At 46.6% G+C, this 17,768-nt stretch overlaps 1 protein-coding gene across 6 annotated transcripts in view; it reads left to right on the top strand.

Annotated features, from left to right (window-relative positions):
- Positions 1–17,768, top strand: part of BCAS1 (brain enriched myelin associated protein 1) — a 531,445-nt gene that overhangs the window by 379,081 nt on the left and 134,596 nt on the right. For all 6 annotated transcript variants that reach the window (XM_078652060.1, XM_078652059.1, XM_078652057.1 and 3 more), the window contains 2 exons: positions 7,924–7,959; positions 13,528–13,734. In XM_078652060.1, the coding sequence (XP_078508186.1) occupies positions 7,924–7,959; positions 13,528–13,734 (243 nt within the window). The remainder of the gene's footprint in view (positions 1–7,923; positions 7,960–13,527; positions 13,735–17,768) is intronic.

Below are 17,768 nucleotides of genomic sequence, written 5' to 3'. Positions count from 1 at the left end.
GCTGAAGTGTACTAAGCAGGCGAACAAATTCTCTTCATGTTCTGTATGTTGGTAGATCCACAAAATCAAAATGTTACATGTGTTCCTCGTTGTAAGGCTATTTTAACTTGCCGAAATAAATCCTATGTGGAACTGAGTTCATTTAACTAAACAAATATTGTTATGTAGAACAATGTATTGCAATTGAATGTTTGAAAGGCATCTCTTTTCCTAAAATACGTGTAATTGTTCACTACCGATAGTTTATAAATTATATAAACATTTACATTTACTTCAGAGAAGTAATTCAGACAGACAGCTTTTTTTGTCTTGGGGTTGTTTTCAACACAACTACCAATGTCAAGGTTTTCCATTTTCTTCTATGCATAATGCTAACAGTCTACAATAGGACAATAGGGCTATCATATTCCTGTCAAGATTTTCCTTTTAGAACATCGGCATCTAATAGCTGTGGGGGGGGGGGGGGCTATAGTGTGCTATGCATGTGCTAACTGATACTTATAGCGGCAGTCGCAACCTCGAACATTACTCTGTTTTTCGGTCTCGGCTACAGACTGCTTTAGCCGCTGTTGGCAGACGTTTTTTGCCAATAAAGCTAGAGTGAGATATGAGTTGGCTGTTTTTACACTACCAACTGGCTTTGTTGTCTGTCTCAGTTGTGCTCTCCTGATACACTGGCTTTCCTCTCTACTTATTTGGTTGTCCTGCCCAGGAGCAGTTTGTCTCACAGTGTTCTGACTGGATGAGTTCTATCCTTCCACTCATTGCTTGAGGAGATTCATTTAAAGTATACCCTAAAGACAGCTGGGTCCGACTCACTAGCATATGTTTTCTAAAAAATCATATTAAAAAACATATTTGCATGTATAGAAAAAGGCTGTTTGTAGGTCCTCTTTAATCCATTCGTCTTTTCAAATGACAATCATGTTTTGCTTTCTCCCACCACATATTAATTCAGCCTGCTTCAGACTTTCCCTGCCTTTACTCTGATTAGCAGCCGTCTGCTGGTGTGCCCACCCCTTAAAAGGTATCTGATAGGACTAGAAGATTGAAGGCACCAGTGACTGATAGTAAATATGTATATAAGGGTATGATCAAAGTCTTCCACAGCAGTCAGACTTTTTTTTCCTAAAGCTACAATATTTACTCATCAATTTAATATTGTTATGTTATGTTATGTTATGTTATGATTTTATTTATATAGCGCACGGCTACTCAACAAGAGTGTCCCGGCGCTTTCAGAGGGCGGCTCAGCAGTTAAAAAAACATAACAGAGAACAGACAAAAAAACAAAAAGTGAGGTGAAAAGAAAAATAGCCTAAAGATTAAAAAGCCAGGTCTTCAGGTTTTTCCTGAACAGGAGCAGGGTCGGAATGCTGCGTAGAGCAAGGGGTAAAGAGTTCCACAACTGGGGGGCCTTAAAGCTGAAAGAACGACCCCCGATGCGAGCCTTCCTCACACAGGGCACCACGGCAAGGAACAAAGATTCCGACCGCAAGGAGCTGGCCGGACGGTAGAAGGCCAGTCTGCGCTGCAGATACTTAGCACCGGAGCCAGAAAGTGCCTTATGCACCAACGTCAGCGTTTTGAACATTATCCGCTTTCGGATAGGGAGCCAGTGAAGTGACTGTAGCACCCCCGATGTTCTTGCCCGCCTAGGAAGGCCGTAGATGGCGCGAGCCGCAGAGTTCTGCGCCACCTGCAGCCTTTGGATCAGATACTCCGGAAGCCCTAAATAGAGAGCATTAGCGTAGTCCAGTCTAGATCCTATAAGAGCTTGGACAATGATCTTCCTATGCTCCTCTGTGAGCAGGGGTAGGAACTTCCGGAGCATCTTAAGGATGCCAAAGCAGGTGCCCGTCAGAGCAAGAATGTGCGATCTGAACGTGAGGTCATTATCGACCTTGACACCAAGATTTTTGGCAGCCACAGACGGCTGGGCACATATCAGCCGGCCACCAGTCACGCCATTCCGGTTCCGACGCGCACCCAAAAAGCAGAACCTCTGATTTACTAGAGTTGGCCTTAAGACCATTCTGCTGAAACCAGCCAAAGACCCTCTTCAGACAACCCTGAATGCTCTCCCCGTCGAATGATTGATCTTTCCTGCAGGTGAAGAGAAGCTGCGTGTCGTCCGCATAGGACACGATCTGGGCCCCCGAGGCCTCCACGAGTTCCGCCAGAGGGGTCATAAAGATGTTAAAAAGGGTTGGGCTCAACACAGAGCCCTGTGGGACCCCGACTCCCAGTGGCGGCATCTCAGCGGAGCTCGAAGTAGCACAGACCGTTTGTCGACGGTCCTCCAAAAATGAGGTGAACCATTGGAACACCGTCCCCGTCAGACCGATGTCATAGAGTCTGGAGAGTAAAGCCTCGTGGGGGACGGTGTCGAAGGCCGCCGACAAGTCCAACATGACAAGAACAGCCTTCCCCCCTGCATCCAGAGTCTCGCGGATGACCTCTGACACCTCGAGGAGTGCCGTCTCTGTACTCAGATTAGGCCGAAAGCCGGATTGCGAGTGATGCAGGAGATCATTGGACTCGAGGAAACCCGAGAGCACGCCATGCACGTGCTTCTCCGTGAGCTTCGCAAGAGCCGGCAGAAGAGAGATTGGCCGATAATTGGCTTGTTGATTTAATCAGCGGCATCTAGATCATATGGCAACACTTACCCAGAGGTCTAAGTTGGAGGTACCCATTACTCTTGGGAGGTTAATGATACCATTAGCTCTTTGGCCAGGGGGAAGGCATCTAGTCCTGACCAGATACCTTTGGAGTTCTGTGCTACCTTCCTGCATCATTTGGCGCCAGTGCTGAGGGACTTGTTTAATTCTATTGATCTGTTGGATAGGGTGCCTGAGTCTTGGAAGGAGACAAACATTGTTATCTTTCCTAAAAAGGGGAAAGATTCTACACATTGTGGGTCATATTGCCCAAATTTGTTATTCAATGCTGTCGCAAAGATCTACATTTGCATTCTTGCTAATCAGCTGTCTGTAATTATTGCGGATTTGGTTGACCCGAACCAGCATGGTTTTATCCAAGGCCACGACACAATCAATCAGATGATAACATTTTGGACGCATAGAAGTCCTTTGGAAGGGACTCCTGGTCCTTACTTTGAGGGGTTATGAAGGCATAGGCTTAGGTCCACTCCCTATCTCTAGAGCATGGTGTCTCTACTCAGGCTTTAAGGCTAGGATATTCAGTGCAGGGGAGCTAACAGATCCCATTTCCATTGTTTGTGGTATCAGGCAGGGGTGTCCTCTTTCCCCTCAGTTGTTTTCCCTTTCCATCAAACCGTTTATCCAGTCCCTCAAACAGACAGTAGAAATACAGCCCCTGAGACGCCATAACTTTGAAGAGAAGATTGTAGCATATGCGGATGGCGTAGCCGTTTTGACCCGTGCCCGATTAGCGATCTACTTGTGGTAGTGGCAGAGGCCTAGTATTTTAGGAAAGTCTCTGGTTATAAGTTAAACCAGGAGAAAACTCTGATTCTATCCAATGTGGCCTCTCCTTGCCAGGACAGGAGGTGGGTGCAGTCTCTGGTTTATCTTGGAGTTACCATAACAATTAATACTCTTGAGATTTTGGAAAACAACTACGGCAAGTTGTTTCAACATTCATCAAAAGTGTTTATTAAATGGAACCGCTTGCATTTGGGGCTCATTGGCCGCTGTAATCCTATTAAGATGATTATCTTCCTCAATATATTTATCTTTTCCTTTATATCCCACTTTTTCTTCTGGTTGCCTTTTTTTTACCAAACAGGAGGCGTTCTGGCAGAAGTTCATTTGATCTTATCGGAAGCCTTGGTGTAAGATCCAGCTCTTACAGCAATCTAGGGAAGGGGGACGTTCAACCTCGGCCCTCAGGTTCTATTATCTAGAGTCTTTCTTTTCAAGACTTCAGTTAGTATTGGGATGGGGCAATGGCCTGTGGGTCATATGTTTAGTGAGTTCGTCCTGTTGAGGTAATCGATAGCCCCCGGTATGGGCATAGTGGACACAATATATTGCAAGCAAACCCTGTTCAAGACTTTAAAAGTTCTCCATCTTATCCGGGTTTCCTTTAAGAGAATATTCAACGGAATTATCCAGTTCAACCAGTTTATATACCTGGGCTATAACCCCAATTTTCCCTATTAAATTCATGAGAAAAGGATAATCTCCTGACTTTAGGCTAACTATTTGATGGTGTAGTTTTATCCTCATTTGGTAATCTACAGTAACAGGTTTCTCTTCCATCAACAGTCTTTTTTAGATATCTGAGATGCATCATTTTATCTTCAGCCTTAAGAAATAGGATCTGTGTTGTATGAACAAGGTTGCCTCGACCATATTAGGAATGCTCAGGTCAAAAGAATTATCAGTCTGGTCTATAAGTCAATCTATTTGTCATGTTATAATCAGGTGGCTGACCGGTTTTAAGCGAGGGCCAGTAAGTGGAGTACCCTGCTTAACATGGAAGGCACTTGTGCTGACCTTCGTTATATTAATCTGTTGTTTCACTCAGCCTCAAATGTATCCTGTACAAGGTACATCATCTCAAATGCATTAATGCATTGCCTCTTCATTATGAAGCTTCGGCTAAACGATCATTGCTTTCGTTGTAGACTTGTGGGAGCTGACGCGGTTCATGCCTTCACGTCTTGCTCAGCGCTACGCTTATTTAGTGAATTTGTCTTCAGCAAATTAGGGGGCATCTATAAGTTGGCGATCGTGGCGGATTATGTTGGGCCGTTCACCAGTAATTCCTTCCTACTTATCTGGGTTATATTTTTTGTCTATAGCATTAGCTAGACTGGTCCTGGCAAGATTCTGGCTCTCCATCGAAGCTCCCGATCCAGAGATCCGATGGCGGGAATTTCCTAATTTAAGTTGTTTGGAGATGGTGTTAATTGAGTATGATCCTCGGAGGAAAGGGTTAGGTCGCATCTGGGATCCCATGTGGGGTTGACTGGCGGAGGTGGCAGCTCCTCAGGACCGGTCCAATTAGTTATGGAGTGTTTTAGGTTTGTGTGTGTTTTCCACAATTTTCTCCCCCGCCTATCCATTTTTCTATTGCCGAATGCTGTGGTCTCTGTTTAGTCTTTAAATTTACAAAACATTTATTATTAAGGGCAATTGGGTTCATTTCGGTTGTTTTTCTCTTTATCTGCCTGATAAGCTTTGTATCTGTTCCCCAGGGCTTGGCTTTTGTCATTGAAAAATGAAATTAAAAAAAATGTAAATTATACAAAGTGTACTCATCATCTTAAACTATCTTTGGCATAGACTCACTGATTAGTCTAAAGAAAACAAGCACAAGTCATTAGAGATCCAAAAGTATAGTGGTTGTGAAGGATTTTCAAGCACTTGTTTCTGACTTGAGAAAGACATTTAGAAATTGCTTGTGGTAATGCTACTTTGCGAAGGACTTCTCTAGCAGGTGTTTCTGACTCGTGGGACATCTAGTAGCACACACTGATTGGTTTTGCAATGCAATGCCTATTTTATTTTACTTTCAGCATTATATATTGGGGTGCATGTGTTTCTTTGTCCTCTATTCCTGTTTTCCCATTGTATTCTTTGTTTTCCACACTAACCACTGCTCCCTGGCCTCCCATCCCACTCTCCAACCCACTCCTCATGGAAAGTTTGGGGGATCCGTCGCTACAGCACAGACTTCTGAATGGAATTACACCAAATTTTGCCAGGAAGCTAGATCTTGGTATGCAGATTGTGCTTTTTGTGATTTGGTGTAAATCTGTTCAGATGTTTTTGAGAAATTACGGTAAAAAAATATAGATATCTAGATGATTGAATCCGCAATAGGCTTGAGAGACTCTGGTAGGGGTGCCAATTTCAAAATAGAGCATTCCGATTGGCCTAGAGAATATTTATTCCCTTGGGACATCTCGCTCCCATGGGAGCCAGACTCCCACAGGAACCAGTGCTCTGATTAGCTGCCTGCAACACGAGCGGCCATTACAGGACTCAGGGACATGTTAAAAAAAGTAAAAAATATGTCTACAAAGGGGCAGGATAGGGATACCCAGATCCCCTAAGCCCCACTGAGACATGCAGGTGGACCACCCATAGGTCCAAAAACAAAAACATTTAGGCCGGGCTGCTTTGATATATCTATGGAATGTGAACAGGCAACATCCCTCCCCTAGCCTTTATAGGCCCCGGGAAGCTCAACCCCTGGGCTGACATTATTTAATATGGGGAGGAGGCTGTGCAGCCCTACCTCCATGAGCCATCACATGCCAGTTGGAGCCAACCCCACCACTGAAATTTATCAGAAAGGGAGAGGTTGCCACACCACCCCTTCCTGACCAATTAATATCCAAGGGGACCCCATCCCTCAGGGCTCGCTCACTAGCTATGTCCCAGTGAGCCACTCTCTGGACATTGCGGTTTCCCTGCTTGCACAGGTACGGGTAGGGAAACCTATGTTTACTCCCACTTGGCAGGAGCATTTTATCATCTCCCACTTTGAAAGCGCTCCTGCCAGCTTAGTGTTTTGATCTGTTTCCCTGCCAGTACTGATGCAGGCAGGGAAATAGGTCAAAATATTGTCCCCACCCAGAGGAAGTAGCATATGTAACTGCTCCCTGTTCCCACTACATTTGGGTGGCAGCAGGTGTAGCGGGGGCCTTAGAGCTCCCATGCGGCCCCCACCTATGTATGGTGGGGCCCGTGGATGGGCACCTGGGCACCCACTTATAATAATGCAGGCCCTCGGAGATGGGGTACCCGGGGCTGGAAAAAGGCTCAAAGAGGGCGGGCACACGGCCCCCTCCCCCTATTTTAAGTAGGGGTCCTGCGGGCTGAGGTCTGTGGAGCCTATCAAGGCTCAGTAAGGGGACAATGTAGCCCGCTCCACTTTCATTAAAAAAAGTCCATGTGGGATGGGGTCCCCAAGGCCTAAAAAAGCTAGGGGAGGGGGGCACAAGCCTCCTGTCCCTAAATTACAAAAAACACTACCCTGGGGAATGGGGCCCTCAGGACCTAACAAGGCTCAGGGAGGAGGGCCACGTGGCCCCCCTCCCCTTTAATTAAAAAACTGCCATGGGGGATGAGGTCCTCAGGGCCTAAAAAGGCTCAGGAGGGGGACATACGTCTCCCTCCCTTTAATAAGTAAAGGCCTTGGGCAATGGGGTCCCAAGGTCTAAAGAGACTCAGTGAGAGTAGGTTGTACAGCGCCCATCCCCGTTTTTGTTTGTTTTGGCCCCAGGAGTGGGCTCCCTGGGGCCTATAATGGGTTGGGGAGGAGGGACAGTCAATTTCCTGCAGTGGATATCGGGAGTTAACCCATATATGCTGCATATGACATTTATGTGTAATTGTATGGTGCTCTTTATGTCATGTTAAACAATTTCTCCTATTTATGTGTAGTGTATGCACACGCATGTACAGCGCTAAAACTCCTCAGGACCTGGTTCTTACTGGTAAAAAAAACATTTTCAAGAGAGTTAAATAAAATATAGGTCTAATGCGAATATTAAAAACTATCACTTGTGTTACTTGCCAATCAACCAAGCTACCTACTGAACGAGCGTATTGTTTTTCTGCAGAAATAGAAAATGTGTGGATATTTGACCAGCATTAATGACAAATCTTTCGGTACATTACATATCAGTGGTAACCTTGACATCTTTAACTTTGTAAACACAACTGGAGACAAAACCGAGCGCTTAGTACAACATTGTTTCACAAACAAAGTCAATCATGTCAAGAAGGCCAAAGCAGATGCAACAAAAGAAGCTGTCTTGCATGACTTCTGTGTTTAATAGGGAAAAACAAGCAACTCAAGTAACAAACTGACTCAATTATATTGTACATGAAACAGGACAAAGTATGTATTGTCGGGAATTCAATTTCTAATACCAGGAAGTAAACATAATATTTTCTATTTCTTTTTTCACTGTAGTCCACAAAGGAAACCCAGCAAACACCTGGTCCTAATGTGAGTATTATGAGTGCAAATAACAGATATAAATGTATTGCGAGACCCACCACTTTTGAAGTGCTAAGTTTGCTTGAATGATGGCGTACATGGCAAAGACAGTGTTATCTACAAATACTTCATTGAGATCATCTTAACATCACAACATTTCAGAAACCTCGGGCCTCATTTACGAGGCCTTGCGTCAGTTTTGCGCTTCTGATGCGTCACTTTTTGTGACGCATCGGTGGCATAAAACTTGACTCCTGTTACACACTATTTACAAAGTGACACATCCCCTGCGCTACATTATACCTGTGTCAGGTATAATATATGCAGGGGGGCGTTCCCCCGCAAAAAGCCTCGTAGAAGTGACTCAGTGAAATCTATGAGATTTCACTGCGTCACTTCTAGGACGCCATTGCGTCAATATCTTGCGCCTGCCTCCATGTGAAAGGACACATTGCTGGAGTTGCGTCACTTTTTGTGATACATTCCAGCAATGCGTCACTTTTGTGCTTACAGATACATCAGAAATACTCACGTATCTGTAACTCCTTGCGACATGATGCCTCATAAATTAAATATGACGCATCCTGTATGTCGCAAGGAGTGCGCACTGAGAAGTGACGCATTGCTGCTTTCACGCAGCGATGCATCCTTTCTCATAAATGAGGCACCTTGGATTTATAGCCAACTTCCAGGGTCAACAAGGCCAGTCTGTTGGAAGGCAATAAAACCAATTTAAAAGTAAACAATAAAATCTCACTAATGAAGATACATGAGACTGAATGCTGGACAGGCGTTTTTATGAGGTGGATGCAGGTAAATAATTACTCCCCACTAATAGGAGTGGGTCTTATATACACCATTCTTCCCTAAATCTTATCATTGGTGTCTGTAGGACTCTCTTGGGTGTGGGTAGGTTGAGTGGAAAGTTTGTTAGCGTCTCTGTAACTGTGCTTGTGTGTGTACTTCCTAAATGGGGAATAACACTGGTGTCCAACCTTTAAATGTTCGGCAAATGTATCGCTCTTTGATAAGTGAATATTGCCACTTGTTGCATACGTCCTCACAATGAATACCCAGTTTTGCAAGGTATTCCTCTTCCATTCACACCCCTTCTATGCACATCTTCATATATTATGTGAATAGGGTGTAGTGATATGTAGATTGTGTCTGTGATTAGACTTTCTCATGTTCTCCCAGGTAGATATTTATTAGTTAGAAGCCAATAAAAAGGAATCATTTGTTATCTAATGCAGTCATTTGAGTTACAATGTGTTACACCAACCAATGGACTCATTAGTATAAACAACTGAGAAATGTTCATCATATCATATCTTATTGTATCTTATTGAATCATATCAATGCCTATAAAGCACGAAAGACTCAAGTGTATCAGGGCACTGGGTAGGTTGAAGAATGCAGATAATTATTTGAATAAATTAGTGTTTAGCAACTTCTTAAACAGATGCAGTTGCGTTTATCCAATACCGCCATGGTGTGAGTTGGATAGGGAGCGATCAGTGGTGGAAAATAACTTCCCTACTGCTATCTTCCTCATACTCTTTGGCGGAATTAACAGCTGCTTCAATTTATTCTGCTGTACAAGGCGAGTGCCTTTGAACATTTAGAAGATGAAAACCCTGGACATGCATGATTGAGTCTGATATGTGTTATGTTTAAGACACAAGTAAAAAATCAATAATTTTATAGAAATAGTACCTCCGTCTTAAGCATAACACTTCACACATGTTCAGTGGAAGAACTCAAGCCTTGCTACACAAAGGCATTGCCGATAAACATGTGGTGGTGTATGGTTAAATACAGCAAACATTGGGCAAAACTTACAATTAAAAAAACAGTCTTTCTTCATTGACTCAGCTTCCTGTAATCCATATAAGTAAGTATCAATAATGGCACCTTGGCTACAGACATCGTTAAATGAGTTTGGATATGGACCTTATTTATCCAGTCACAGCAGGACAAATGATTATTATACACCCCATTGATGATTGAAAACTTGGCTTCATTAGAATTTATTAGAATTTATCTTTACAGTATTTTGGTTTAAACATATCAGACTCAATTAAAAACATACCAGACTCAATCCAAAACAAATCGGACTCAATTTAAAATACATCAGACTCAATTCAATTCAAAATCCCAAACAAGCAGGTAGCTATTTCCAGGGGGGCAAGATCTAAAGATATGGTTGGTCTTTTCATGGAACTGTTAGTCCTCTTTCTCTAGAGCAAGTAATTTGGTCAGAAATGCACACAGATCATAGCAGCAGTTCTTCCACTCTTCCACTAACAGATGCAGGAATTATTCTCAGCATAGCAAACAAGGGTCTTCCACCACTTTTGGCCGCAAACTTGATTTGAATTTCACTGGGTTAAAAATGGGCTTGAAAAGTATTTTAGATAATCATTGAAACGAGTTATTCATTTTGACGCGCAGATTGTGTCCGGTGAATTCATCAAGGGTCACTTGCAGACCAAAATCCAACAGTGTAGATGGATTTCCATGGGGAAAGAGCTCCCTTTTGCTCTCTAACTTCACCAGTGTTTCTCCAGTTTAATCTAGTCCACGTCAAGGATATTGCAGCAGAGCGCCTTCTGGTATTCCACCATTAGAATGCCATACCATACAGAGCTGAGTAACCAAAATGCCCGACTAGTAAAAATCCTAGTTAAACAATCCTAAATAATTTGCTTCCATTGGCTGGGTAAACAGTGCAGTCCAGCTCCTTTCACCCATCACATTGATATTATATATAGTCACTTTGAGGTCCAAGCTGTGTATATGTTAATGACCCTGCTTAGCCCAGATCATTCAATTAGTGACTTTATCTATTCTAGCTTAAAAGTATGCAATACAGAATATTTCACATGGATTAAAAAGTAAAACATAGTTGAGCTACAAATGATCAACTTATTCATTCAGGGAAATTCCGTCTGGCAATTCCGTTAGCTATATATCTTGGTTTATGCATTTCACTGTAGTCATGTTTAGGTGGGGATACAAATGAGATTCTGTTCCACTCACTAAAACTACAACATATGTCGCTGCCTTTGGATAAACCTGATCTGAATACAGTAATCGTATCATTTTTGATATTTTTAGCTTACACAACTTAATCTTATCATAATTTTCCTGGACAACAGATCTCAGGCACCAAAAGTGGTCTAAAAGTCTGACTTTTGAACCCAAAAAATTGGGGAACAGGCAGCTGGCATTTAACAAGCAGCAAAGAAAAACAAAAATGTGGAACTAGTTTGCTGCTAAGCATAAGACGTTGTCAAAAACATCTACTGACTTTCATGCAGCTTCATTGGCTCAAATCTGATCATCGAAACCACTTCAAGGCTATTTGTATTTCCCATTGAGCCTCTTGAAAGCATTTCCCTGAATTTGCTAGCCTGAAGTGGTGTTGTTACCACACAAACCACCATGTACATCTCGGAGATCATTATGTGCTCAAACTTTTATGGATCTGCGTAAGGCAAAGCTGGACACTCATTAGCCAACCTTTCATCAAAAGCATAAAGCCAATTTCTTCAAAATCTCTATACCATTGAAAATAATTTTAAATTCAAACGAGGCCTAAAGTCACAGCTATTCCCAAAGTGGTAGGTCTCCCCTACCTGCACTTTTCCCCTCTCATCACTTAGTGCCATAAACTTTGATGGAGAATGTATACTCTAAAGATGTTTTAACATTTCATACCTGCAGGCATTTCATAGGCAAAGTAAAATTCCATTTGCATAAATGCTAATTTCTCTCCTCTTGTTAAAAGGAAAATCCGCAACAATGTAATCATGCATCCGTAAAAAGCTCCTGTGCATTTCATGGGGTTGGAATATTTGATGATTGTGCTCACAAAGATGCCTGGGTGACTAGTTGAAAAAAAAGTGACCCACAAATCTTCACATCAGCACCCTTGCACATTACAGGTTATTTAAGGCTTAAGCTCTGATTCTTGACTGTAGGTCACTAAAAAGCTACAGGGGTAGAAATGGCTGCGAGGATAAAGAAGTAGCGCATGTTAGCCGCTAGTTATGCTAGATTAGGGTTCAGAACAGAATGAGAAAAGGTTTAAAGGGCAAACACGGCAGCTGTGCCCAAGTAATGCAGCAGTAAAAGTAAAACAGTCTGGTATCATAATGTTCTGGCAGCAGAGATATTGTGTAATCTGCAGGTCACATGTTTTAATTCTATTAAACATGGTAAATTCCACGAGGGGTGTGTGGGGGGTTGTGTGTGCTTGTATGTATATTACCAGCAGTTCACTTAAATGCCATCTTATGAATGTAGCTCATTCGGGTCATATATGTGTTGCCGACATCTGCTGCTTGGTATCTGTGGGTAACATGCAGGTCACACGTTGAAATCCAGGCAGCAAAGCTTTCCTCATGTTGAAGTCGTTTCCACTTGCACCTTTCAAAAATTCTTATCAAACCCCACTTGAAATTTACATTTTTTCCTGTCTAAAGCCCCCCGAGCTGGGGTGATCTAATGAAAAGATGCTTACTAAAACTTTGACCAACCGGAACTGCCCCAAATTCGATAACCTGACCTTCTGAAATGTTCGGAAAACTCAAAGAATGAACATTTGAGCAGTTTGAAGTTCTGTAGAACAATTTCGCAGACACCGCCTCACACCCAACTGGAACCACACTTACCACAGTGTAAAGACTGAGTGTATGCTGAAGTCATTACGGTCTATACAAATATGTACGTACCTACAAAAACATGTCATAACATTTTTCGGTCTACTTGAAGATCCATCACCCAGATTCATCATTGTCCCGTTTTGCGAGTCCTTAATAGCGATTATTAAGGAATCACTATTAAAGACTCGCAAAACGGGATTCATGTAGAAATCACAATAATTATAGCGATTTCTACATCTTCCTTATTTGCGATTCGCTAATTGCTAATCGCAAATAAGGAATGACTCCCCATTCATTCCTATGGGCCAAATGGGGAGTCAATCCTTATTTGCGATTAGCAATTAGCGAATCGCAAATAGGGAAGCGATTTCAAGGGTGCTAGGGTGTCCAAAGGACACCCTGTAGCACCCCTGAAATGGTAATTTACACTGGTGTTGCGCACACACATGTCCAAAGGTCATGTGTGTGTGTAACATCCAACTTAGAAAAATGCACTAAAGTGCATTTTTCTAAGTTTTTGCTATTTACCACGAAGTCAGACTTCGCGGTAAATAGCGGCCAAAAAATGCAAATTCGCAATTCTAAATTGGTTCATGAATTGCATTTAAGGAATCTCAAATAGAGATTCCTTAAATGCAATTCCTCGTAATTTAGAGATTTCAGAATTAGCGATTTTTGCATTTGGGATGATGAATCCCAAATGTAAAAAAAAGCGCTCGCAAAGGGCCAGATTCGCAGAATCTGGCCCTTTGCGAGCCGATTTTACCTTCATGAATCTGGCTGCATATGTACTGGGACAGACTCCTGCATTTAATATAGCAGCAACATTTTAGATTTGCATACCAGGTATTCATTGACTTTCACTCGTGTGTCAACAATATTCAGTCATGTATCTGTTTTATTTCAGGTTGTACCAGAGCCAACTGTGGTGACTGTTACTGTCAAATCAGAAAAGCCATCACCTGCCCAGACAGCAAAGCAAGACACTAAAACCTCAGAGCCTGCAGGGCAACAGCAGCAACAGCTCAGCAAATCACCCGAGGTCCAGAAGGAGGATGCAAAGGACAAGGCAGGAAAAGAATCCACGCCACGAACAAGGCTATTTTGGAAAAAGGTCTGCCTTCTTTATTATTCATTTGCAAATACAAGTTAAATATTACTTGGTCATATGATTACGTTGAATTGCGAAAGCACAACAGCAAATGATCCACAGGCGCACACATGTAAAGTTGGAGAATACGAGAGCAACTAAAAGTGCAGAGATTTCTTCAAAATGTCGGAAAAGCAATTACCCCCATGTCCCGTTGCCCTCGTCCCATTCATTAACAAGTGGAGATAACCATCTCCCGACAGAAAAAAAGAGCAGAAGCATGCTGGGACCCTAATACTGCCCCTCCCACCGGGAGTACATAAGCAGTACTTACCCAGCATCCCGTCTGTTCTTTTTTCTGTCTGTCGACAGATTTGCTTGTTGGATGCTGGTGCTGCTCCTGCTGGGCTTGAGTGGCTTTTGTTCCTGGTCTGCCCCGTCCGGCTGCCTGGCTGTGCGGGTGGGGTGGCTGGTTCCTTGCCTCCCGGTCTGCTGGGCTTGCTGGGAGGCTTGGTTTCTCGGCCGGCTCTTTGCTTCCTGTCTGTGGAGTTTTCTGGCGGCCCTTTGCGGCTGGTGAGCCGGCCTCCCGGATCCTTCCGGGTTGTTGTTGGCTCGTCTTCCTGGAGCTTGGCCGGAGGGACGATGTGCCGATTTCCTGGTTCTCCTGCCTTGATGCCTGGCGGCTGCTTGCTGGAGTCCGAGGGGGGGGCTTGTTGCTGTTCGCACCCCCCCTCCAGGGTGAGTCCTGCATAGCGGTGTGAGAATTGTTTTCTTTTTTTCTTTAGGGACCTTGCTTCCTGTGGTGCTCGCGCTGTGTGGTCTCTGGGTCAGCGCGAGGCACTTGTGGGTTTTCCGCTGTGCGCGGGCTGCGGGCGGGGCTCTGTTGATTGTCTGCTGCGGGGGCCTGCCCGGCTGTGGGGGCGGAGGTGGCCATGTGTGATGGGGATGGCTTTGCGGCGGCGGTCCGGCAGCCTGCCGCTGGCCTCGTGGCTATTCTTGATTCCCGCGGCCCTCTCTGGCTCTCTGCGGTGTTCAGCGGGCTGGTATGGCTAAATAATCCTTGGGTGAGCGTTGGTAATGCTGCCTTCCTGGCTCCGTAGGCGGCGTGTGTCAGTCTCACGATCCCTGCTTCAGGTTCGTTTTGCTTGGGACCCATGGGCACTGGGGCTACTGTCTGGGTGCCTGTTTGTGTTCATTCATGCACCTTGGCTCCTGGGAGCTCCACCACGCGCTTTGATGGGGGTGACGCTTGTGGGGCTACGGGCTGCCGCTGTTGGTGCTTGGGGGCTGGGTTTGTGCCAGGGGTTCCTCTGCCTCCTGGGGGGCCGTTCTTCGGGTCGGTCTCCCGGTGTCCTGGACGTGTGGGGTGGCTTTGATTCTGGAGTTTGCCCCCTTCTTCGTATGTGTCCCGCTTGCCTATCCTTGGGGGCCTGCTATGTGTGTGTTGTGCGCTCATTCTGCTGGTCAGTGTGCTCCTGGACTTGGTCGTCTGCGGCTGTGTTTGTGCATGCTGCGTGTACTGCTGTGCGGGGTGCGGGCAGGTGAGTCGGTCCTGTGCACGCCCTGAGCTGTCTGGTTGATCGTGTGGTCTACGGCGCCTGCCTCGGGAGAGCTTGCTCTTCGGTTTGGCTGAGCCTTCTGGTCTCCTCATTTTGGCTCTGTTTTGGCACGTTGGTTTCTTCCTCATGGGGGCTAGCGGTGTGGCTCTCTTTCTGCTGCCCCTCCCCACATCCCTGGTCTTGGCGGTGTGTTGGCTGGGCTTTCTGGGTTTGCCGTACTTTGTTGCGGTGGCTCCTGGTGCTGCCGGTGGCTTGCTCCCTTGGCCTCGTTGTTGCATGGCTTTCGCTCTGCCTCTCTTCCTTCCTCCTGCTTTTGCCCTGGCCGGTGGGAGGGTCGTTGTTGCCCTCCATGCTGTGGCGGTGCCCTGTTGCCCGGGGGATGGTCTTCCTCACGGCATGCTTGTTCCGTGTGGTGCTCCTCTCTGGTGGTCTACTGAGCCTGTGGGTCCTCCTGGTCTCCTTCCCCGCTGTGCTTCTTGCTTCTGTGGCTCTGGTTCACCTTGGTTTGGGGTACTGTGTTTCCTCTGGGTGTTTCTGTCCAGGCTGCTTTTCTCCTCCTCCGGGTTGCCCTGCTGTGTCGCGCTCCCAGGGTTGGGGTGTGTTGCTGGTTGTGCCTGCTGCTGGGTGGCTTGGGGGTGCCTGGTTCTGCTCTCGGAGTTCTTCGGGGCTCTTTTTCTCCCGGTTCCTTTGTATTGTGGGGCCACTGGTTGTTGGTGGCATTGTGTCAGGCGGCTTGCGTGGGTGTTTTTTTCCCACCGCTGCCTCTTCCCTGGCTCCTCTTTTTTGTGAGTCGGGGGCTGGGGGGGTGAGTTTTGCTCTGCTGCTGCCTGCCCCTGCTCCTTACTTCAAGCAGCTGGCTTCTGGTTCGGGGTGCTGGCCTATTTTCGGGTTCGGTGCTCTTTTGCCTGCGCTGCCACTCTGTTGCCTTTTGGTTTGGGTGCTGGCTTCCTTCGTCTGGGTTTGATTCCCTTCTGGGGTGCCTCCCTTTGGTGTTTCTCGCCCTTGGTCTGCGTGGTGGGGGTTTCTGCCTCCGTGCTTCTCCCTTTGGTCCTCTGCCTTCTGGTGGTGACCCTGCTCCTGGCTGCTCGTGCTCTGGGTTTTGCTTGCTCCTGGGGTTCCCTGTGTTGTGGGGTTTCTCCTGCCTGCTTGCTTTCGGCGTGCCCTCTGCTCTTGGGTCGGGCTTGCCTTTCACTTCCTCTGCAGCGGTCTGTTGGGGATTGGCTTCTGTTTTTCCCCTTCTTCGGGTTCCTCTGCGGCTCCCTTCCCCCTGTTGGTGGTGGATTGGTGTTCCGGTTCCTTGGGGGCTGCGTGGGGGTGCTTCCTGTTGGCTCCCGTGGGTTCCTGTCTGCTCTTTCTGTCCCCCTGCGTGCCTCCTTCTTGGGGGTCGCGGGTGTGGGTGTCTGGGCCTGGCCTTGGTGGGGCTGTGTCTTCCCTTTTTTTCGGGTGGTCTTGCCTCCGCTTCGGACCGGCTGTTGGGTTCTGCCCGTGCTTTCTTGCTTGCTGGTCCGGTGCCTCCGCTTTCTGGCTTCGGCGTGGTTGGTCGGGGTGCGGAGCTCGGGGGTCCCTGGCTTTCTTTTTACTCGTCCCCTGGGGGGAGCCTGGCTTTCCTGGTGCTCTCTGGGGTGCTCTGTCTGCGCCTCAGTGGTTCGTGCTGCCTTGGCTGTGGCTGTTCTGTTCTCCTTTGCTCCGGCCTGGGGCTTCGGGTGTGGTCCCGGGGCCTTCTTTGTGCTTGGTGGCTTCTGTGGTCTGGCTGCTTCTGTTCTTCCTTGCCAGCCCTGGCTGTCCCTGTGCTTGCCTTTGGCTTGCTTCAGGTGTTTCCTGCTTGCCCCTCCTGGTGCTGCCTGTCCGGTTTTGTTCCCGGTTGGGTTCTCCTGTGGGTGTTGGATGTGGCTTCTCTGGCTGTGGTTGTTGTCCGCCTGTTCTTCTTAGCCGTGGCGATTCCCCCCCTCCCCCCGGTTTTGTTGCCGGTGGTGGTTCGCCTTTTGGGCCCTGGGGTTCGTGCTGCTGCTGTTTTGGCCTGGCTGTCTTTGATGCTGCCTTGTCCTTGGCGGGGCGCCTGTTTTTCCCCTCTTCTGGTCTGCAGTTCTCCGAGTTGGTAGCCTGTGGCCGTGCTCCGGTTCTGCTCTGGCTTGGTGTCCGCTGGGGATTTCTGCTCCTGCTTGTTGGGGGCTCTGCGTCCTTGCCTGGGCTCTCTTTTGTGTCCTGGTGGGGCACTCTGCTGTTGTGGCCGCTTCCTGTTGGTCCTTCGGGGCTTTTTCTCTGCCAGTGGTTCTCTTCCCGGTCTTGTTTCGCCTGGGTTGGGGCCTTTGTGGGGCCCTGTTGCTCCGGTGGTCTGCCGGCTTCTGGCTGGTTCTAGTTGCCTCGGCCCGTGCCTTCTGGGCTTCCTGGCTGTTTTTGCCTGCTCGGTGGGGTGTTTTCATGGGCGTTTCCTTGTTTTGGTGTCCGGGTTCGCTCTGCATTCCTTGTGTCTCCGGGCTTGGCTCCTGGGGTGGGTCTGTT

This window comes from Lissotriton helveticus, chromosome 7, assembly GCF_964261635.1.
Source record: "Lissotriton helveticus chromosome 7, aLisHel1.1, whole genome shotgun sequence".
Lineage (NCBI taxonomy): Eukaryota > Metazoa > Chordata > Amphibia > Caudata > Salamandridae > Lissotriton > Lissotriton helveticus.
Note: the sequence above shows the minus strand (reverse complement) of the source record. Positions and strands in the feature narration are given on the sequence as shown.